Source organism: Chlorocebus sabaeus, chromosome 12 (assembly GCF_047675955.1).
Source record: "Chlorocebus sabaeus isolate Y175 chromosome 12, mChlSab1.0.hap1, whole genome shotgun sequence".
Classification (NCBI taxonomy): Eukaryota; Metazoa; Chordata; class Mammalia; order Primates; family Cercopithecidae; genus Chlorocebus; species Chlorocebus sabaeus.
The window spans coordinates 110,990,996-111,013,319 of NC_132915.1; the positions used below are offsets into that span (position 1 = coordinate 110,990,996).

Below are 22,324 nucleotides of genomic sequence, written 5' to 3' on the forward strand. Positions count from 1 at the left end.
TGCTGGGCCCATGTCCCATAGGTGGCTCCAGGGAGGCTCCTGGTTTCAGTGCACACAGCTGATGGGAGCAAGCCACTTTGGGGGAAGGGATTGAATGCAGGGAGTCAGGTGGATACAGTCTTTGGGAGACTGGTGTGGTGGGGTTAGGAGGCCCCACCCCACTATCCCATTTGGGGTTGCACCACCATAGCGAGGCTGCCACCCAGACTGCAGGAAGTTGCTGCTGCCAGTGCTGCCCGGTGCCCTGAAGCTGGTCCCAGGCCATGGCGTGCATGGGGGTCTGGACACCAGGACCACCTCCGTATGCTGTGTCTGGTGATATGGCCCTGCTGGCTGTGCCAGGGCGGGGGAGGCTGCCGCCTCCCTCTCACTGTCTAACTCCATGAATCTCTCTGATTGGTAGACTCTAATTTGCACCCTGCATCCTTATGCAAAGGTACCTGGGAAATGTAGTTTTTAGCTCCCCAGACTGCAGAGCAGGATGGTGCCCAGAGGAGGTGGGGGTGGACCTTGGGTGACCAAGGCACAGCAGGATGCCTGCTATTCTCTGGGACTCCATCCATCCATCCATCCATCCATCCATCCATCCATCCATCCACCCACCCACCATGTGATGGACTGACTGCATAGGTGATCTGGTCATGGTGAGGGTTCCATGGAAGCAATAAAGTTTTTGTTTCATGAAGCTTTGGGAGCTGGCCTTTTGTGCATCAAATGGTCGGTCTCAGGAACCTCTGGGCACATCCACATGGTCCCTCATTAAAGAGTGGGCACCAGGCTGGGTGTGGAGACCACACGGGTGATGCCATCTCCATCTTCACTGAGCACCTGGGCTGCTCGGTGGGTCCTATGGGAACTGCTGGTGATGGGCCCCTGCCTGGCTGTCTAGGAGAAAAGGGCAAAAGAGAGGGGTTCTTGTTTGCTGAGCCCGGCAGTGCCCGGACCAGTGTGTGGTGGCCACCATTGATTCTGCAGCTTCTCTCACTGGCCTTGACCCACTGGGATCTACCCTCTGGTAGGGGGTGACACTGGCTTCAAACCCACATCCACCTGTCCCCAAAGCTCGTGCTATGTCCAACTGGAGTTTTCATCCTGATGGAGACTGGAAGAAAAGCTCCTGAAAGGCTGTGCTGCCAGGCTCTTCCCAGGCTCTCCCCAACCTTTTCTTTTTAAAAAAATACTTAATGTTTTCCTCTGCTCTGGCAAAGGAAGCCCCTGGCCGGCAGGAGGGGTGGCACTGGGCCTGGGAAAGGTCTGGTGGCCTCTTAAACTTGTTGCAACAGAGATCTGTGAACATGTCCACCAAGCCTGCTGGAAAACAGCTCTCGCCTTCAGCAATGGAGAAAACAGGCTTGCGAGCCTGAGCCTGGGAAGACCATCACGGGCTTATTACGGTGTGAGTCCAGGAAGCCCCGGCTGGGATCCTTGCTCCCCTGCCCTGGCCATTGCCAATGCTGGAATTGAGTCTTAGGGATGACCCAGGGCTCGGCGCTGTGTCATCCTCAGCAGGTGGGCCGGCAGCTGGCGCGTCCTCTCTTCCCATGGGCTGCATCCAGGCCGAGGGCTGTGCAGTGCAACCTCACCAGGCACCTGCACTCAGCGTTGCTTCTCAAGTCAAAGGCAAAAGCCCACCAAAACCTTCTTTGCAGGGGCCAGGTGGGAGGTGCCACACATGCCCGAGGGAGTGACAGAGCTGGGTGCACTGTGCCCTGCTTGGCAGCCGAAAGCCACTCAGGAAATCAGAGAGGCCGTGAGAGGCCAGCCTGGACGCAGGGTGTTCTGGGTCCCTGGGCCGCCCCTCCCCTTTGTAACTGTTCCCACGCCGCGGTGGGAAATCCTCAGCTTCCCCATGTTTCTGGCTTCTCAATTTGACTGGCAGAGGACTGCAGTGAAGCCAGGCTGTAGAAATGACACTGTCGGAGGCAGGGATTTCAAAACCCTAGGACCTGGGCTACTGTGGAACCTTCCAGAGAACTGTGGATGGGGAGGTGCTTCATGATTGAGAAGTGCAGCTACGATTTCCCTCCACCCTGGTCTCCTTCAGAGCCCCACCCCCAGGCTGCTGTCTTCCCTGCACCGTCAGCTGGTCATGGCGGGGGTGGGGGCAGCACAGGGTCCTGTCTGTGCCTCCTTGTGGCCTGCGCACCAAGCACAGTGCCCGCGCTGAGTCCCCTGGAGGGACAGGGAGTGCTGGGGAGACAGATCCTCTGTCTGGGTGCCCCTCTTGCTGAGGGCCTGCTGGGACAAGCAGTGATGCTGCACCGTCATCTCTGGCGGCCACCTCCTCCCATGGCAGCGCTGAGGCTCCAGGTGCCCCTGGCTGCAGGAGTCCTTGAAAACCGGCAGAGAGGAAACCTGTGTTGGCCATCCTGTCTCACCTCCAAACCTTCCGCCCTTGTGAAAACAGTGGGACCTTCCTCTTGAGCCTGTCCCAGGCTTGTCATCATTCCTCCTTGGGGAGGAGGGTCAGGGAGCAGGGAACTGATAGCTAAGGAGGACCACACCGCTGCACCCGGAGATGGGCACTGTTTAGTAGCAGATGTTGGGATCTAACTCCAGTTGGCATTAGCATAAAGATGGATACGCTGGTTTCTGTAGATGATTCTTGTTCAGGCACAGCTTGCTCCAGCTACTCAAACAGTGTGGCCAGAGTCTGTCTCTGCGTCCTCAGGCAGGCATTCTCCGCCCGCTCAGAAGACAGTTGCCAGCAGTTCCAGGTTCCTGTTCTGCGTTTGGAGCCGGCAGAGTGGGAGGATTTCTTGTTCCCAAAGGAAAAAAGCCCCAGGACGGTGCTTCCTTATCCTGGCTGGTCTCATGTCCGTCCCTGAGCTGACCGTCTGGGACAGGGCGGTGTCATGCTCTGATTGGCCAGCAGAGGGGGCCCGGCCCAACCCCATTCACACCTACTGGGCAGGCCGTTGGTGGCTGCTGGGTTCCTCCAACCCCCAGGCCGCCCCAGCACACACTGTTCTGTCACTGCAACGCCAACTTCGAGTTTATTTTCTCTGCCGAGACTCCCAGGGAGCCTCTTGTTTGTAGGTACAGGAGCGGTGCTTTCCCCACGAAGCTGACCTTGTTCAGGGCGGGTACCTGGATTTGTGTCTTGCGGTGGATGCAGGTCTGGGGTCCTCGTGGTGTGGGGGACGGAGGCTCTGGCAGATGGGGCCGTCTTCTGTGTTGGAGGGTGACCATTGAGCTCCCTGGTAACGATCATGGCTTCAGCTGGCCAGAGGTCAGCTTATCCCCTGCCCTTCCCTGAGAGCCCCCAGATTGAGGGTCAGGAACCTTCTGGAAGGGATGCGGGGGCTGCCCCTCCCTTGTTCTTGGCTCTGCATGGTCTGGTGATGTGGGCAGGGGTCTTCCGGGGCAATGGAAACTGCACACCCGCTGTAAATGGTCATGGGAAGGCGACAGACAGTCCAGGTGGATAACGCGGGGGGATAAACTAGGCTGGTGACATCCCTGTGACCTCCGGAGGAGTCTCAGGCGGGATGAAGGTTCTCAGGGCTGCAGGGCATACGTTGTGACCCTCCAGTGCTTCTGTGTCATTGCACAGCACCCCATAGGGTGGCCAGCTCCGCAGCGGGCCTTCTGCGGCCTTCCAGCATCGGCCCGGGCTGCTGTCCTTACGTGGCCAATGAGAAGAAGTGTCTGGGAGGCTGGGTGTGTGGCCCCTGCCAGCCTCAGGAACCACGAGAGCACAGTGAGGAAGGCGGGCGTCGTCAGAGCTGGGCAAGCCTGGGTTTGCCCCTGGTGTGTGGCTGCTGGTGGGGACCGGGATAGGACCCTCCTCCACAGTGTGGGGCTCTGTCTTGCCCAGCACGCTGCTCTGAGCCAGTGCTGGGGCTCTTCCGAGTGCCCGGGATTCACAGTGGTGAGGGGTAGAGGTGCTTTCCGTCATCCCAGCTTCCGGGTGCTCCCAGGCGCTCCTTTCCTCTCCGTGACTAACCCGCGCCTCCTCTGTCATTTCAGCTCAGCCAGCAGATCTCCTGAAGGTTCTAGATTTTCACAACTTGCCCGATGGAATAACAAAGACAACAGGCTTTTGCGCCACGCGGCGATCTTCCAAAGGCCCGGATGTCGCTTACAGAGTCACCAAAGACGCGCAGCTCAGCGCACCCACCAAGCAGTTGTACCCTGGTAAGTGCCGCACCCTTCTGTTTGAGGTGGCGGGTCCCGTTGGCCCTCTGGCCTCCCGCCAGGAGCAGCGCTCAAGCTTGTGTGGTGGCAGACACAGGCTCAGTTTTCCAGGAAGCCCCTTTCATGAGCCCGGTTTCGTTTCACTGTCGTGAAAACACGGTTGCAACGGTGGTACTTTGTCCTTCTGGACTGAACTGGGCTTTGTCTCTGTCCTTCTCTGCGGGATGTGGGTGGGTGGGTGTGGCCCAGTGCCCTTGACCTTCTATCAGCCGTGTCTCCGGTGGTAGCTGGGCCGCCAGGACTCCAAGGGCAGAAGCAGTTGGGTGAGTCCTGAGGGATGAGTCGAGAGAAACCTCGGGGTCATGGGAAAGGAAGCACTTCCAGACAAAGCTTAACTGGGGGCAGTGACATTAAGAGACGATGAATCAAACGTCGTGACTCTTAGCAAGAGCACGCGAGGCTTTTAATGAGAATCAACTGCCAAATGCCGGGTCTCTGCTTTTAATTACGTACCCGGAGCGAGAAGCAGCATCAGCTCTAAGAAGCAGCGTTAGCTCCAAGATGCAGCATTCACGTTGTCCCTGTCACCCAGTCGTGGGGTGGCACCTGTCACAGTTAATTAAACCCTCTGGGTTTATCTGGACGTGATTAATGAGCTGTTGATGGAGAACCTCATCGCCTTGCCCGAGCCGGGCGCTCATGGCCTGGACTAAAATGAGCTCCTCTTTCTGATTCAGATAAGACAGGGACGGGGCATGTAGGGTAGGTGAGTTCACTCTATGAGAAGCTCTGTAATTATGAGAAGACAGTGCAGTGTCTTTTTGGCGGACCTGGAGGTGAGTCCGGCATTGACCCCACGATCAGGGCAGTCTGTGAACGCGCCGTGGGGTTTCTGATGATCCTGTCTCCGCAGGGCCCCTGAAGGACACCCTCTTTTGAGGGGCCGTTTCTGCTTCCACAGACTTACGCTCTGTGCACTCATCCCCAGCCCTTGCCCAGCCCTCCTTTACATCCATGTGACTTTGAAGAGCTTGTCTCTGAGAGAATCTGGGTGGTTCTTTTCAAGAATGTCTTTGAGAACGAGGTATTTCAAGAAATACCTCCGAGGCACTGAGTCCTTGCCTTGCAGCTCGCTGGAGGTGAGGCGAGGTGGCCTGGGACCCCTGGCTGCCCACATTCTCTTAAACAGCCCACCTTTGGGTGCCCGAGTGGCCCTGGGCTGTGGATCCCCAGCCTCAAGCGTGTGGAACTCATCGGCACGGGCAGCCTGTCCTCGCGAAGGACTGCAGCGGTTTCGTTTCTCCTGGCCGCTGGAGGAGCGTTCCTAAGCTTTTGGGAGAACATCTGTTTTGGAATGAGTCACGGAATGCTCACCTGCATCTTGGCCCAGAAGTTGCACCCTTTTCTGCCCCATGACCCCACGTTTAGAATTCGTGACCTAGAGAACCTGGGAGGGCTGGTCCAGGGAAGAGCTTAGGGAGCTGATTGCCAAGGACCCCGTGGGCTCTGGGTGTGTGATAGGCTGAGGGGCACACTGGGGAAGTAGGCGCTCCTGCTTTCCAAGGATCTTCAGCTAGTGTGTGTGTGTGTGTGTGTGTGTGTGTGTGTGTGTGTGTGTGTTTTTTTTGAGAGGGAGTCTCGCTGTGTCGCCCAGGCTGGAGTGTAGCAGCGTGATCTCAGCTTACTGCAACCTCTGCCTCCTGGGTTCAAGCCATTCTCCTGCCTCAGCCTCACAAGTAGCTGGGACTACAGGCGCCCGCCACCATGCCCGGCTAATTTTTGTATTTTAGTAGAGACGGGGTTTCACTATGTAGGTCAAGCTGGTCTCGAACTCCTGACCTCAAATGATCCACCTGCCTCAGCCTCCCAAAGTGCTGGGATTACAGGCGTGAGCCACCATGCCCGGCTCAGCCACGGTGTTTAATCTTATCTGTGTCACCCAATTCTGGGGCACTGGTACCACACACTCACTGGACTTCATCCTTCTCTGCTGGATTATCCTGTGGCCAGAAATATTATAGTATCTCAGGAATACAGGCTAATTATTGGATAAATAATCTAGGATCAGCTGGGCACGGTGGCTCACCCTGTAATCCCAGCACTTTGGGAGGCTGAGGCAGGTGGATCACTTAAGGTCAGGAGTTTGAGACCAGCCTGACCAACATAGCAAAACCCCATCTCTACTAAAAATACAAAAATTAGCCAGGCGTGGTGGTGCACGCCTGTAATCCCAGCTACTCGGGAGGCTGAGGCAGAAGAATCGCTTGAACCCAGAAGGCGGAGATTGCAGTGAGCTGAGATGGCTCCAATGCACTCCAGCGTGAGTGAGAGTGAGACTATGTCCAAAAAAAAAAAAAAAAAAAAGAGAGAGGGAGAAAGGAAAGAAATGGCTTGGCCTTCCAGCAGTTTCTGCACAGCAGGCTCTCTATGCCTCCCTCTCAGCAGGGACCCCTGTCCCGGAGCAGGGCTCTTATCTACAGATCGATTGGTTTCCATGTCTGTTTCGGGCTTTTTACCAGATGCTAGGTGAGTGAGGTTATCATGACACAGTGAAGCAGTGGGCTGAGATCGTGCCATCGCACTCCAGCCTGGGCAACGGAGTGAGTGAGACTGTCTCAAACAGAACAAAACAAACAAAAAAAACCAACACATAATCTAGGGTAAATTTCTGAATAGTATGTGGGATTTTTTTTAAGTCCATGCTTTTTCCAAGTTTTTCAGAGTGCTGCCCTTCCTCTTCCAGGGCCTTCTGTGAATTAGCTTAGAGAGTAGAGTGGGTCCATATAAGCCAATTGCCCCATTCATGGCAGATGAAGCTGGAGGTTGCTTGGGAAGTATTTAAGCAGGGATGTCTATGGAGTCCCTTCTGCAGGTCCCCAAGTGTTGGGTTGGGAAAGCCATTCAAGGGACACTGTTGGACACCAGTGTCACAGGATGGCATTTCCTTTGATCTGACGCTGTAGCCCACCTTCCCCTTCCGCCCGGCTCTCCGAGCAAACTCGCTACAGCAAATGGTGTTGCTCTGACTCCCTCCACCCCATTTGGCCTGTGGGCCCCCTCAGTGGAGGGACTCAGAAGCTCACTTCAGGTTTTCTGTTTGAGAAGTGCTCAGCGTGTAGGGGCCACACATACGAAAGGGCTGTTTGCTTGGGACTGACATGGCCTCGTGTCAGCCACTCGTGTGGGTCAGCCTAAGCGCTAGGGGAGCCGGAGCTGCACCGTGCCCTGTCTCGGGGAGCAGCAGCATCTGCGGGATTCTAGAGACCTGACCTGCCTGGCAGCTGCAGAGGAAGAAGAGATGATGCAGCCCAGGTGGCCACGGCAAGGCCTGGGCTGTGGGGAACTGAGTGGAGCAAAAACAGTATCTGCAAGTATCTCTTGGCGAGAGGGGGAGCCCACGTCCAGGCAGCTGTTTCCCTGCCATCCAATCCCCTGACAAAATCCCCGAGCAGTCTCCCCAGATTCCCTGAAGAGCCCACACACCTCTCGGCAACCCAGCAGCCAAGTGGCCTTGGATCACGGGGGTGGGGGTTTGGAGGCCGAGCTGAGCAGGTGACTGGGAGCCTCCACCTGGGTACAGTGCCGCTCCCCACCCAGGCTGCACAGGCATTGATCTCTGCCCTCCACCCACTTTGGCACCAGCTGGTCCTGTATCCCGCACTGGGCACGAACTGGCAGAGTGATCTGGGTGCCAGGGAGACACAGCCATGAACAGAACAGACGGAGCCCGGCCTCCCCTGGCCTGGGAGAGCGAGGTTCCCTAGGCCGCCCTCCTCAGGGGCACCGCCCTCCCTTCTGTGCAGGTGAAGAAGCCTGTTAGCATTTTCTGCACTTGGGGGCAGGACAGAGGCTAGAAATCCCCCCTCATTCCAAGAGGGTTTCTAGTCTTGCTCAGACCCAGCGGTCTGGGTTCTGGGATCTGTCAGACCAGGGAGCTCCACCCCGAGCCAGTTTCTGACCGATCGTGGGTGCTGGGGTGTCCTGGCACCAGGGAGATGAGGCTGCAGGGACTGAAGCCCAGGACTGTGACACGGGGGCCGCCAGTGAAGAGGGGAGGGTTGGGACTTCCTTCCTTCCATGTGGGGTCCCAGGCCTCGGCCCCCTGTGTCTGCAGTGCAGATGTCGCCTCACGGTAAGGTGGCCTGAGACCCTGAAGGCAGTGGGCCTGGCTTCCTCACCGGGTGGCCTGAGCTCTGGGACCCACATCCCCACTGGGGGCCCGGGATCGGGCGCTCCCTGCCTTGTTGACCCAGCATTACTTGTTTGTAATGACCCAGATCTGAGCTGTCCCCTCTGAGGATGACCAGGCGAGGCGGTGTCCCCCATGGTCACCTGACTCAGGGACCAGCCCCACCTGAGCCCACTTCTTGGATCAGCACGCAGCTTCCTCCTCGGCTCTGGTGCTGTGGGTGGGGTCCTTTCCATTTTGTCCTTTGTAGGTGCCTTTTCCTCCGTGCCCCTCCTCTGCCCAGGCCTCTGAGACTTGCCTCCAATTCAGGGCCCCAGGCAGGGCTGGGTGGAGGCCATGACTCTACCCACACCCCCCTGCCCCTTGGCTGACACTGTGTCCTCACCTGTGGCTCTCCTGCACCCCAGGGCCTGGGCTCCAGAATCAGCCTCCCTCAGGCAGAATGTCCTGCTGCTCCTCGCTGCCCCCGCCAGTACCCTCCTGCCAGAAAGTGAGGGAGCAGCCAGTCGCGCCGGGCCCCAGGATCCTCCGTAGGACTGCGCTGAGTGCTGGACGAGGGTTGCAGGGATGGCTGAGGACAGGGTGCCGGCTGCAGGAGCAGGCTGATGTGAGGGGAAGATGGAGGCAGCAGTAGGAGGGTACTGTCCTCAGCCTGGGGGCTTTGCAGACCCTCTACTCACTGAGCAGACGCTCCCCACTCCCCTGCACCCCCGTAGAGCAGGATGGAGGTTCCCTCATGGCTGAGACGAGGGGCTCCCATGAAGTAAGATGCGGGGTTCCCACCTGGGTACGTGCACAGGCCTCCCCTTGAGACTGGAGACTGTCTCTTTCTCACTCCATCTTCGACCCCATGGGTTGGTCCAGCCCAGGGAATATGAACCTCACTTCTGGCCATGACAAATGCAGTAAGTTTGGGTCCAGGCCGGCAGGTTCCAGAACTAAGTTCTCCCTGCAGGGGCTGCCAGATGACAGCTTCCTGTCTAGGGCCCCTCACCTGTCCCACCCCAGGCTGGGACTGAGAGAGCCCTTCCGGTCAGGACCGAGGATGGCTGGTGAAGTTCCTTCTGCAGGGCTGCCTTGGTACCCCTGGATCCTGGGTTTCTACCCTGGACCTGCCATGCTCCCCTCAGCCTGGCCCCTCCTGGGCTGCCAGGGTCCAGCTGAAACCTCACCCACCCCCCAGGTTCCTGGCCCCCTTTCCAAAGTTAGCCACACCCCACATTCATTTCCTATCCTCTGGCCTCTTTCTGCCCCCCTGCCCCACTGCCTCCTGCTTTATTTGCAATTATTATTGAGACAAAGTCTTACTCTGTCACCCAGGCTGGAGTGCAGTGGTGTGATCTTGGCTCATTGCAACCTCTGCCTCCCAGTAGTTGGGATTACAGGTGCATGCCACCACGCCTGGATAATTTTTTAATATTTTTGGCAGAGACGGGGATTCACCATGTTGGCCAGGCTGGTGTGGAACTCCTGACCTCAAGTGATCCTCCAGCCTTGGCCTCCCAAAGTGCAGGGATTACAGACGTGAGCCACCTCACCCAGCCTGCAATTATTTAACTAACTGGTTTGATGATTTCTGTTTGTATCATGGGAGTATCACTTTCTGAGGCCAGGGGCCATATACGTCCATTGATTGTGTCACCCCAGAGCCTGGCACCAATCACTGTTTATTAGCGGACCGGTCACCATTTATTGATCACATGATCCACTGTAGTGAGCAGTCAGTATGCTTAGTAACTGTCGGCTCAGTGTGATGCAGTTTCAACACAAATGCACTTATTGTACTCCTACTGCATACCTAAAATGCTCTAGTGCCTTTGGACTTCAGCAGAAGTAAAAATGAAAAGCTCTGGCTGGGCGCAGTGGCTCACGCCTGTAATCCCAGCACTTTGGGAGGCCGAGGCAGGTGGATCACAAGGTCAGGAGATAGAGACCGTCCTGACTAACATGGTGAAACCCCGTCTCTACTAAAAAATACACAAATAATTAGCCCGGCGTGGTGGTGGGCACCTGTAGTCCCAGCTACTCGGGAGGCTGAGGCAGAAGAATCGCTTGGACCCAGGAGGCGGAGCTTGCAGTGAGCTGAGATTGTGCCACTGCACTCCAGCCTGGGCGACAGAACGAGACGGAAGTCCGGAGCCCACCCCCCTCAACTGTGACTTTTCTTGGAGAAATGAAACATAAAGTGTTCAACGACTGACTCCCTCCTCCCAGAGTGCCCGGACAGCGTACATTATGAAGTGTCAGCGTCCCAGCTCATGTCATGACTCGAATGGGCCATCTCACAGTGACAACGAATCTATTGTTATTTTGCCAGGAGAGAGATTAATGTTCAACATAATTTATCCTTTCGGGTTTTATCTGAGCTGAGAAAATTTGCTACCATAGAGATTGCAAAACTTGAGAAACGGCATTTTAATGAGCTGCAGGAGATGGGGGTTCGTGGGCCTTGCGGTGCCTCGTGCCGGAGAGATGAGCGTGCTCAACTTGTTCTTTGATCTTTTAAGACGGAAGAATGACTCTGGCACACAAGGTGGCGGTGGGGTAGGGGTGGGAGCCAGGTGACCCTTTGTCATGAGAGTGAGGGAGTGGACTCAGATGGTGATTGTGCCATCTGCCCTGGGTGCTTCAGGTGAGATCCCACCTGGCCCTCAGTACCCCATGCTGCCGTGGTCCTGCTGGCAGCCTTGCCATCTGGGGCCCCCATGGTGGGTGGGCATGGCAGGTCCCGCTCCCTCGACATAGGTGGAACCAGCTAAGGCTGTCATCTCCAGGGTCCCGCGCCCACATGCCCACATGTGGAGGGATGATGCAAAGCCATAATCCCAGCGCTTTGGGAGGCCGAGGTGGGTGGATCACCTGAGGTCAGGAGTTCGATACCAGCCTGACCAACATGGTGAAACCTCATCTCTACCAAAAATACAAAAATTAACCAGGCGTGGTGGCATGGACCTGTAGTCCCAGCTACTTGGGAGGCTGAGGCAGGAGAACTGCCTGAACCTTGGAGGTGGACATTGCAGTGAGCTAAGATCTCACCACTGCACTCCAACCTGGGGGACAGAATGAGACTCTATTTCAAAAAACCCCCATAAAAAACAAAAAACAAAGCTGATGGCTTGTGTCTAGACGTGGGAGTCCTGAGCCAGTTCTTCCGTGAAACCTGCCTTTCCCAGATGGCCACACTGACTGTCATCACCCCTACCTGGGGCTGTCCCCAGCTTTGGGAGCAGGGGCCTTGGCCAGGCCCACCCGGGGCCCAGTCTCCTGTGGGAACAGCTGAGTCATGACGTGGAGCTGGCCAATGCAGGGTGCCTGGCCACAGCTGTTCCCTGCCGTTCCCTGTCAGCGCCTTAGTGAGAGATTCGTGACCTGCAGGATGAACCTGCTGCTGTGGCAGCTTCCAGCGCTTACACAGGCTCTGGGTTGGCCTGTGGGGGCTTTGGAGGGTCTGCTCGGACCCTCGGGAGATCTCCCTGCAGCACCTTACAGAGGATGCAGAGGCTGCGACCGGCAGCATTCTCCTCCCGCTGGGAAGCCTCAGGATGCTGTGGGACGAGGGGGCCTTCAGTGTGCCTTCCCCACAGTGTGACCCCTGCAGCTGTGCTGGAGTGGCCAGGGGCCGAGGCGGTGAGGCTGCTGCCTGCCTTGCCACGATTTCGCCAGCAGAGGGTGCTCACGGATAGCCGCCGTGCAGGCGCCGCTGCCGCAGATCCAGACTCTGCCGCCCCATGGGGTCAGGGGCCTCTGGGCCACCTGGTTAACCTTTGTCCACACTTCTAAAGAAGGGGTGGGTCTGATAATAGAGTCCCGATGGCTCAAGTCCCCTCACCAGATCCCAGCCCTCCGTAGCGGTGCTGCTTGTGGGGCTGCTCCAGCAGCAGGTCCTGGGCCCCTTCCTTGGCACGTCCCTGTGAGGCCCCGCTGGGACGCTCCTTCTGGCTGGTTCTGAGGAGCCCACAGCCTTAGGCCCAGCACTTTTGGCTGGCCCAGCGGCATCAATTAGCCACAGGCCCTCCCTCATCCCCGGGCTTTTGGCAGAACTGCAGGTGGTCCAGGGTGAGAGCATCGCCACCTTCGCCACCAGGATCGATGGACAGGAGGGGCCAGGGCTCCCAGTCATGCCCATGGATGAGGGGCAGTCATGTGGGGTGGGCTTAGGTGCTCGTGGCCGGGCCAGCCTGGGTCTGTCTTTTAATGACCTCAGATTGCTTCTGGCGGGTATTGTAAGACGTAATTTCTCCTATTAACATACTAAGGATATTTTTTTTTCTAATTTTAAATTTGGATTCAATTCTTTGATTAATTTCCACATTTTCTCTGTTTTGCATAGCAACCAGGAAAGGTCACAAAGACAATTCTAGTGGCAGTCTGAGGCTGGTGCTTCCCTTCTCCCTTCCTCTCTCTGCTTCCTCCCTCCATCTCCCTCCCTCCCTTCCTTGCACGCTGAGTGGTGAGACCCCATGGAGTGTACAAAGATGCCTGAGAAGCAGCCTCCGCCCAGAGGCAGCTCACAGCCCAAGAGGTTCTCCTGAGGGTCGACACACAGATGGGTTGAGGCGTAGGAGCTGAGGACAGGGTGTTGAGGGCTCCCAGCTGGAAGGACTGGTCATGTTTCATGGAGGAGTTTGCATTTGCACTGGGTCTTGAAGGGGGCAGGCTTGGCCAAGTGGGAGCAGGGAAGGGCTGCAGGAACAGTTTGATCAAGGGGCAGATGTGCATCAGATGACAGTGCCCTACCATGGGCAGCACAGCTTCCCACGGCCCCGGGCTGGCTTGTTTGCAGAGAGCCATGGCTGGGCGTGGTTGGGGGGGGCTCCCCGACTGCCTTCTCATCTCTGTGCTCTGTTCCAGCGTCTGCATTTCCCGAGGACTTCTCCATCCTAACAACTGTGAAAGCCAAGAAAGGCAGCCAGGCCTTCCTGGTCTCCATCTACAACGAGCAGGGTATCCAGCAGATTGGGCTGGAGCTGGGCCGCTCTCCCGTCTTCCTCTACGAGGACCACACGGGGAAGCCTGGCCCGGAAGACTACCCCCTCTTCCGGGGCATCAACCTGTCAGATGGCAAGTAAGTGGGCACTTCTGGGCAACTGTTCTCCTGCCGGAGTGGGAATCCGGCCAGCTCATACCACTGACCAGATGTGGGGGGACAGGAGAGGACGTGCAGCAGCCGGTACTGAGACTCCCGCAGACGTCACAGCAGAGGAGAGGGCGCTGGGCTTGGAGTCCTAAAACCTGGGTTATGGTCTTGATTCATCCTCTGTGGCTTTGTGGAGTCACTTCTCCTTCCTGGCCCTCCGTGGCCCCTTTGTAAAGTGCACTAAAGCACATGAAATTCCAGCCTGTTTGTGTCAGAAGGGACACAGGAAATTGTGAGGTTATACCCAACCTTTTCCAGAAAGGATTTAAGGTATCCTTCAAGGACACCGATGTGTTAGGAGTGGGACTGAGCATGAGGAAAGGCGGGTCATGCCAGGGTGCTCTGTTGGGTGCGGACCTCAGCACCAGGGCTTGTCAGTTGCCTCTTTCGTGGTCAGCACGTGTGAGGTCACGCCTCGGAAGGCCTTCAGCACATGATATCTGAATTCTTCGCTAAGACTTTCAGACAGATCCACTCAGTCCACCATTTCCCTTTTTTTTTTTTTTTAGACGGATTCTCGCTCTGTCGCCCAGGCTGAGGTGCAGTGGCCGGATCTCAGCTCACTGCAAGCTCCGCCTCGCCTCAGCCTCAGTCTCCCGAGTAGCTGGGACTACAGGCGCCCACCACCTCGCCCGGCTAGTTTTTTGTATTTTTTAGTAGAGACGGGGTTTCACCGTGTTAGCCAGGATGGTCTCGATCTCCTGACCTCGTGATTTGCCCGTCTCGGCCTCCCAAAGTGCTGGGATTACAAGCTCGAGCCACTGCGCCCAGCCTCATTCCACCATTTCCCGTTCACACCCAGTCTTCTCTGGCTGCCTGTGGTTTGCCATTGGGGTTCAGAGGGCACATGACGAGTGGCCTCATGCACACAGCAAAATGCAACGGCCGCCGCCCTGCCCTTCTCCCGACGGCTGTGACCGTGCCGCAGGGACCCCGCTCCCCGCTCCCGAGTCCGTGCCGAGTGCTGCGCGCTCCCCCTTTCCCCTTTCACTTGGGCTCCTGGATGGGCTTCCAGGGTTCAGACAGCTGTCCTTGTCTGAGGGACGAGGATTCTGGGGAATGGGTAGATCTCATGGCATGTGGAGTTGCCCTAACTTGTCCGATTCCGGAGGCCAGGCCTTGATCCGCTCCACCCCACCACTTCCTGTTCATGCAGGAAGTCACCACTTCCTGTTCATGCAGGAAGTCACCACTTCCTGTTCATGCAGGAAGTGGACCTTCCTCCTGTGTCTCGAGGAATTTGCCGCAAAATCGCTTGAGTTGGTGTCTGTGATCCAAGCCCTGTCTTCACCGTCTGTTTCTCTGCAGGTGGCACAGAATTGCTCTCAGCGTCCACAAGAAAAATGTCACCTTGGTCCTCGACTGTAAAAAGAAGACCACCAAATTCCTCGACCGCAGTGACCACCCCATGATAGACGTCAACGGTATCATCGTGTTTGGCACCCGGATCCTGGATGAGGAGGTGTTTGAGGTAAGCAGGAGGGCAGACCACTCCCCGTGCCCACCGAGGGCACTCCTCGTATGGAGCCACTGTGACTGCTGCTGGAGAGGGCTCCTCGGGCAGGGACCAGCCGGTGGTCCACTGTGGTCACAGTCTCTGTTGGTCAGGAGCCTCTGCTGCTGTCCTAAGGGATGTTTGTAGCTTTCAGAAATGGAGGGGCCAGAGCTGCTGTCGCCTGTAGGCTGTGTGGGGATGGCAGTGGCCGCCCTTGTTCCAAGGGCCCAGTATGTGTCTCCTGAGTGCTGGCTTGGAAAGGACAGGGGCTTTGTCCAGCCTTGTGCTGAGGCTCCTGGGAACATGCAGACTTCTGCCCTCTGTATCCGGGGCCATCCTGGGACGGGGGAGCCGTCCTCTGGGTGAGCTTGGAGGGCAGAGCTGGGCCACTGTGTGGATGCACCAGGAAGACCTGTGCCGACCCAACTCAGGCTGGCCTCACTCCAGAGTCTAGCTGTGTCCAGCCAGGGGCCTTGCCTTCCTGGGGAATGCCTCAGAGGCTTGGGAGTGGGGGCCTGAGCTGGGTGGGCTCTGGGACCCTCACTTCAGCCCATGGAGCCCTTCATAGTTTGGGGTTCTGCATGAGAATGCTCTGTTCCACTGCCAAGAAACAGATTGAGAGCCCCTGCAAGTGACCAGTGATCCCCAGCTGCCCCGGGTGGGGGCCTTGGAGTCACCGGGAGCCTGGGCCCTGCCTCCTGGGGTGCTGGGGCGACAGCCTGCACAGGGTCCTGGACTCTACACTTCCAACTGCAGTGACCGTTGTCCCTGCAGCTTGGGTTAGGCGGCAGCCAGGACTCCTCCATTGGGCTTCTTTTTTGGTTTATGTAAGTTGGGTTTTGCAGAAGATTTGGTTTGCACCCAGGGCTCTGTGGCTAAAACCTGTTCGAAAGCCACTGGCTTACATGGTCTTCAAGGGCCATCCCGGCTCTGGGATTTCCTCCTCCAGGGCTGCAGAGATGGGACACCATAGGGCAGTGTCTCCTCCCTAAATCCCCAAGTGCCGGCGTGAGCTCCTGGCTGTGTCTACACATCGGTTCTGCATCCAGCTGCCCCTGTTTCATGGCTGAGCTGGGGTCCCCAGGCCCACGTTTCTTCTCGGTGACTCAGAGTTACCAAAGCAGACACCGTGTTGACTCAATCTTGGTGCTCTGCCAAGGGCACGCGAAGGAGACATCACACGTACTGAGTTCATTTCTGTGTTAAAGGTAGTGATGTCTGCTTGTGGGGATGGGCACAGTTGAACTGGCCCTGGGGCTTTGAGCGTGTGAGAAAAGGGCAATTCTGAAAGTCTCACCTTTCTAGAAAATCATACTGGGGACCGCGTAGTATAACTGTGAGCTGGACATTCCACAGAGTGCTGGCGTCGGGGTAAGCCCACCTGGGCTGGACTCCCAGCTCTGTCGAGTGTTGGGTTTGGGCCTTGGGCACGCTGCTCTGCTATTTCTCTGTCTTAGCGTTTCCATCTGCAAAATGGGATCGCAGATGTGGCTGCCTCATGAGCTGTGGCAAAGGTTCCATGAGGTCGAATGCAGTGACACACCAGCACACTGCCTCCGCTACAGGAAGCCCTGGCTGAATGTCAAATGCCGTTGTTCTGGATATTAATCCAGTGTCAAGGCAAGCAGAAAGGCAGGACAGAGCCCCACGACCCAGTGCAGACAGCGTCAAGGCAAGCAGAAAGGCAGGACAGAGCCCCACGACCCAGTGCAGACAGCAGAGGAATGATCAGAGCAGCCACCTTCTGCGGAATGAGATGGGCCTGTTAGAAGAAGCCAGGAGCAGGTGTGAAGGTGGTGGAGATTCTGCTGAACCTGCAGTTGGCTCTGCGTCAGTTTCCAGGAAGCTGTAGCCTGAGGCTTCCGTAGAGTAGGGCGGGTGCTTGGTCCTGCTGGCACAGCCAGATTTTGCAAGTTATTGAGACACACCCTCCGGGCACACTTCTGACCAGACCTGCCTGGATGCCTGGAAGGAACTGCGGGCGCAGGAGCCATCCTCAGCCAGGCAGGAGGCAGCTTCTGGGCTATTCTGGGGAGCTGGGGCTAAAAGCTGCCTTGGGGTCACGCAGGCTGGGATCCAGTGCTGGTTTGCCTTTTGCTGGTGGGAGGATCTAGGCAAAGCAGGTGACACTGATGAGCTTTAAGACTCATTTGTCAAACAAGGGTCACAGTTAGGCTACCTGCAGAGCTGCACGGGAGGTTCTGGGCTTGGCCTGGGCACCTGCCAGAGCTGCCCCCACCGCTGCCTGTTGTTCTGTGGGTCGAGGCCCTGCCTCGGGTTTTTTTTTTTTTTTTTGAGACAGAGTCTTATTCTGTCGCCCAGACTGGAGTGCAGTGGCCGGATCTCGGCTCACTGCAAGCTCCGCCTCCCGGGTTCACGCCATTCTCCTGCCTCAGACTCCCAAGTAGCTGGGACTATAGGAGCCCACCACCACGCCTGGCTAATTGTTTGGTTTTTCAGTAGAGACAGGTTTCATCGTGTTAGCCAGGATGGTCTCGATCTCCTCGTGATCCGCCCGCCTCAGCCTCCCAAAGTGCTGGGATTGCAGGTGTGAGCCACCGCGCCCGGCCCCCGCAGTGCTGGGATTGCAGGCGTGAGCGACCGCACCTGGCCCCCGAAGTGCTGGGATTACAGGCCTGAGCCACTGTGCCAGCCTCCCAAAGTGCTGGGATTACAGGCCTGAATCGCCACGCCCGGCCCCGGGGTTTTAATGTTTGTCTTGCAGTCGCTTTTTTGTGCTGTGTCAAATCTTTGTAATTTCTAGTGTGTTCTGCTGTAAAGGTCCAGGAAAAAGCTTTATCTTTAAAAAATTAGGATCCTAAAACAAATAGTGCTTCGTTGATATTCTGAGCAGGAAAAGCTGTTTTCCCAAAAACAGACATATGTGAAGAGTCCCTTACCACAGGGAAGCACTAGAAATCCATGTTCAGGACTGGGTTTGCATCCTGGCTCCACTGTTTCCCAGTGGTGAGATCTCGGGTGGGTTGTCTAACTGCTCTGAGACTCAGTTTCCCCATCTGTAAAATGACAATAATAGTACCCACCACATTTTTGTGTGTGTGTGTGTGTGTGTGAGGCACCGTGAGAATTAATCCAGGAAAAATGCCTATGAGTGGCCGACAGCAAACATGCCATAGTTTACCTACTTTATTACCAAAGAATGAAAGTAACGTGCAGTTTTCCAAAGGAAATGCCTCTTGAATGTAGGAGGCTGTTTTCCTACCCCGACTTGGTCTTCCAGGGAACGGTGCAGATCTCACGCTGCAGCTGGTGCCTGGCAGGCTTCTGGGCGAAACAGTAGGTCACAGATAGGTTCCGAATCCTGTGTTTCTGGTGAGCCATTTTTTCCTGTCGTGGAATTCGATTGGAGCCAGAGTGGCTGCCAGGAACAAGAGGTTTTTGTTGACCGCAAGTTTTTAATGGTCTGGAGGAGGTGTTTTCCTAGCCCCAGAGTTTCCTGGCTGTTTAGCTGTGCTCACGTTGGAAAATTGGACCTGTCTCTCTTAATGAAGTCCAGCAGGATCAGCGATGCCTTCAACTACCCCAAGCGTCTTTTTCTTTTTCTTTTTCTTTTTCTTTAACAGCGTGAGGAGGAAGTTCGGTGAGTTGGCCTCAGAGTCCCAGCCACCTTTTGTCTCATTGCACGTGGAAGAGAATTTCTATTTCTTTTGAAGTAAAAGTGATTTATCTCTGCTTTCCAGCGGGCTCCACGAAACACCACCTCCCATCTCAGCCGCTTGGCTGCTCTAGAAGGCTCTAAAAACGAGGGGCTGGCACTGTTGAGACATATTCCTCCAGCAGCCCCAATCGTCCCCCGGAAGGACGACTTTCGCTCGTTCAAAGCCAGTCTGTTCTGTGCTTCGATTGGTACCAAACAGGGATTTACCAAACTCTAAGAGAGTTCATTTAAACAGGGACTGGGGTTTTTCCTGGGGTGTGTGTGGCTCCACAGAGGCCCCCTTTGTCCAAAGTGATGCGCCCTTGAGGGACAGGGGGAGACAGAGACCCTCAGGGCCAAGACATATGTGTCTCCCGCAGTGCAAGGCCAGTGCTAACGGCTGGTGCTGTGCCCGCCGCCTCCCTGGGTATAGACGCGGGGCCTGAGTGTGTGGCCTTGGCCATGTCGGCAGAACCCTACGCCTGTAGACCAGCCCCTCACTGCCTCCCAGTCCCTGAGTCTGGTTCTAGCGGGACAGCCTTGCCGTGCGGGGGAAGTGGGACACTGCCGTCCCTCACGGAGCCACGTGTGAAGGAAGTGATGGGCATGGAGGGCGTGCTGCTGGCAGATTCCCCCAGCCTTGGACTTCCTTCCCTGCTGGTGACTTGGAGCCCCGTGTCCTCATCTGTAAAATGGGGCAATAGGGCCAACGCTGTTGGATTTCGGGTTGGTGAGATCAAATCTGTGTTAGATGCGAGTGCCTCCAAGGACCGCGGGGAACCACCCTGTCCTGGGTCTTTGGCAGTGAGAGCTGCTCTCTGGCCCATTATCGGTGGTCATCTGCCAGTGACAATAGGCCAGAGGTGGCCTGCCGTCCACAGTGGTACTGTCATGAGCTGTCCCTTTTCTCAGCTTTTCTGGACTCCCCTTATGAATTAGGTGCCGTGAGTCCTGCCTTAAAGATAAGCCCCCTGAGCCCTCAGGAGGATGGAGCCACTGAGAAGCCCGGGGGGAAACAACTGGCTTAGGGTCCCGCCAGCCCCAGCTAGGGCGAGTGCTCCAGGGCGCCTCCTGCTGGTGCCTGCACCTGCCATCACAGCAGACCCTCAGCAAGGTGTGGGTTCGCAGGCCCCTGTCCTCCTCCCCCGGCAGCATCCCCCTGTGGAGCTGGCAGGAGAACCCCCCGGCATGGGCTCTGTCTCATGATGGGGTGGGATGGCCAAGCTCCTCTCATGCTGCCTGTTCCCAGGGCGAGTATGCGGGAGCTGCCTGGGACATCGTCCTGCGAAGTTCTCATCCCAAGTCTTGTCCCTTCTTGGATGTGCCAGTGCCCTGGGGCCAGCACTGGTGTGGGAGGAGGACTCAGGGCATTGCTCCCCACCCCCCAGGTTTCCAGAGATGCTGGGCAGGCCCGGGACCACTGTGCAGGAAGTGGGAGGCAGAGGGGCTGCCGCCTCCCCCCACAAATACAGGAAAGTCTTTTTATCCAGGGCATAGTCAGGAACGAGCTTTGTGTTTTCGGAAACATGGTCTCAGTGGCCAGGGAGAGCGTGGGGCATCCTGCAGAAGGTGGGGATGTGTGAGTTACCTTCCCAGGCAGGGAGAAGGTGGATGGGAGAGCAGTCAGGGCCCACCCCCACCCCCACTGTGCCCCAGAAGACGAGAGTCTTGCTGCTGCTTCACAGCTTGGGAAACCAGCACCAGGGAGGTTGAGTCACTTGCCTAAGGTCACTCAGCAAAATGACAGCAGATTGGGACCTCAGAAAACATGACATGACCGTCCCCAGCCTGGAAGGGATCCCAGGGATGTCGTCCTGGGAAGTTCTTATCCCAAGTCTTGTCCCTTCTGGATGTGCCAGTGCCCTCGGGCCAGCACTGGTGTGGGAGGAAGACTGAGGGCATTGCTCCCCAACCCCATCCTTGGCCATCCCACCCCATCCTAGGAGACAGAGCCCATGCTGGGGGGAGTCTCCTGCCAGCTCCACAGGGGAACGCTGCTGGGGGAGGAGGACAGGGGCCTATGAACCCACACCTTGCTGAGGGTCTGTTGTGATGGCAGGTGCAGGCACCAGCAGGAGGCGCCCTGGAACGCTCGCCCTAGCAGGAGACTGGACTCAGGCTGGCCTGACAGCACTGTGGGCCCCTACCTGGCATTCTGTTCTCATCGCCCTCCCTGCACAGGCCCTGAAGACCCTGGAGTCCCCTGGCCTATGGGGTCTGTGAAACCCTGGAACCTTCCAGGAAGAGCCAGCATAAGCTGTTAGCAAGGGCAGAGGGCCCAAGAGTGTCCCTCCTGTGTGTGACAGGTGACCTGGACCTGCCAAGCCCCTGTCCCAGCACCTTCCCCAGCCTGGGATGGACAGCACGAGGCTGCCTGGCTGCTGATCTGGAGGGCTCCATGCACCCGTCTAGAGTCTCACCTCATCTGTGGGACCTGAGCCTGCCAAGTGATCCACGTCGGGGAGGCTGGGAGGTGGGACTAAGAGGGGGCCTGGGGTGCCTCTGCCTTGAGGCTTGCCATGACAGGCCCCTCCCCCGGTGAGCTATGACCAGGAGCAGGCGGTGGAGGGGATGAGAACTGCCCTGGGGGACGGCCGGCCAGCGAGTTCTGGGCCAGGAGCCAAATGTGCTTTTAAGCTGCTGAAGGTTTCAAGGGGCAACAAGGCCAAACAGACTATAAACTCCAGCTCTCTCTGCAAAAGCCCTGGGTGCTGGCGGGAAAGCGATGGCGTCGGCTCCAAGCGCGAACGGTTCCTCCGTCTGTCTGCCTTCATTTCAGCCTTTGAAAAACACCAAGCGGTTTACCTAATCCCTGATTCCCTTTTTCCAGGGGCCTGGCTTTTCCACTGACATGTTCTTTCTGGAATTTCGCTCTCCCGGGACAGGAGTGGGGCCTGTGCTGAGGGGGCCTGTCTCAGCCATCCACGGAGGTACCCTGGGATTGCTGTGAGCGGGAACGTCCCCCAGGGCGTCAGGCCCTTCAGTGTCAGGGCCTCGAAGGGGAGAGCAAGGGCTTTGTTAGAGGCCCAGGTCCACGTTTGCTGTAACTTCCCAGACTGGGGCCCTTGGAGCCTCTGGACCCTTCCAGAACTACCTTGCTGCTCACGGGCTCCCTGGGGTGGCTGTGGGATGCAGCAGGTAGGACTCAGGCTTGGGTCTAGGGCGCCTCCGGAGCCCGCAGCCCGTCACTGGGCAGCCGGGGAAGCCCCCGGGGAGGAAAGCGCAGCCCTGAAGGTGAGCTGACTTCCCGGCATGCAGGCGGGCGAGACTCGGCGCTGAGCTGTGTGCGGCTGGCGGCTCCTGGGACACGAGGGGACTCTGCTGAGGACCTTTCCTCCTGGTGGGGGAAGGGCTGCGGGGCTGGGAAAGCCCACCTCGCCGGAACTTTCCTGGGCCCTGCTGCTCAGCCTCCACTTGATGAGCCGTGTTCCCCTGTGAGAGGAGTGGGGAGGAGTCCGGGAAGGGAGGGTTTTCCCCGCCTTGGAAGCCGCCCGGAGGGGTGCGTTTGCGGGGCTGGTTGGGCCATCTCTGACTTGGGACATGAGATGGATGTGATGTGTGCACCTGGGTGGGGTGGGGCACTGCATCACCTCGGGCAGCCCCAGGCACCCTGCTGTGTCGTCTCTGCACCTCCATCCTCACTGGCCAGGCAGCGTAGATGGGCCAGGTGTCCCTCTGCCAGAGCTTCCCCGGGGGCAGTGTGTG

At 57.4% G+C, this 22,324-nt stretch overlaps 1 protein-coding gene across 2 annotated transcripts in view; it reads left to right on the forward strand.

Annotated features, from left to right (window-relative positions):
* Positions 1 to 22,324, forward strand: part of COL5A1 (collagen type V alpha 1 chain) — a 211,821-nt gene that overhangs the window by 43,901 nt on the left and 145,596 nt on the right. For both annotated transcript variants that reach the window (XM_073022087.1, XM_073022088.1), the window contains exons 2-4: positions 3,973 to 4,140; positions 13,181 to 13,394; positions 14,775 to 14,937. In XM_073022087.1, coding sequence (XP_072878188.1) covers positions 3,973 to 4,140; positions 13,181 to 13,394; positions 14,775 to 14,937 — 545 coding nt within the window. The remainder of the gene's footprint in view (positions 1 to 3,972; positions 4,141 to 13,180; positions 13,395 to 14,774; positions 14,938 to 22,324) is intronic.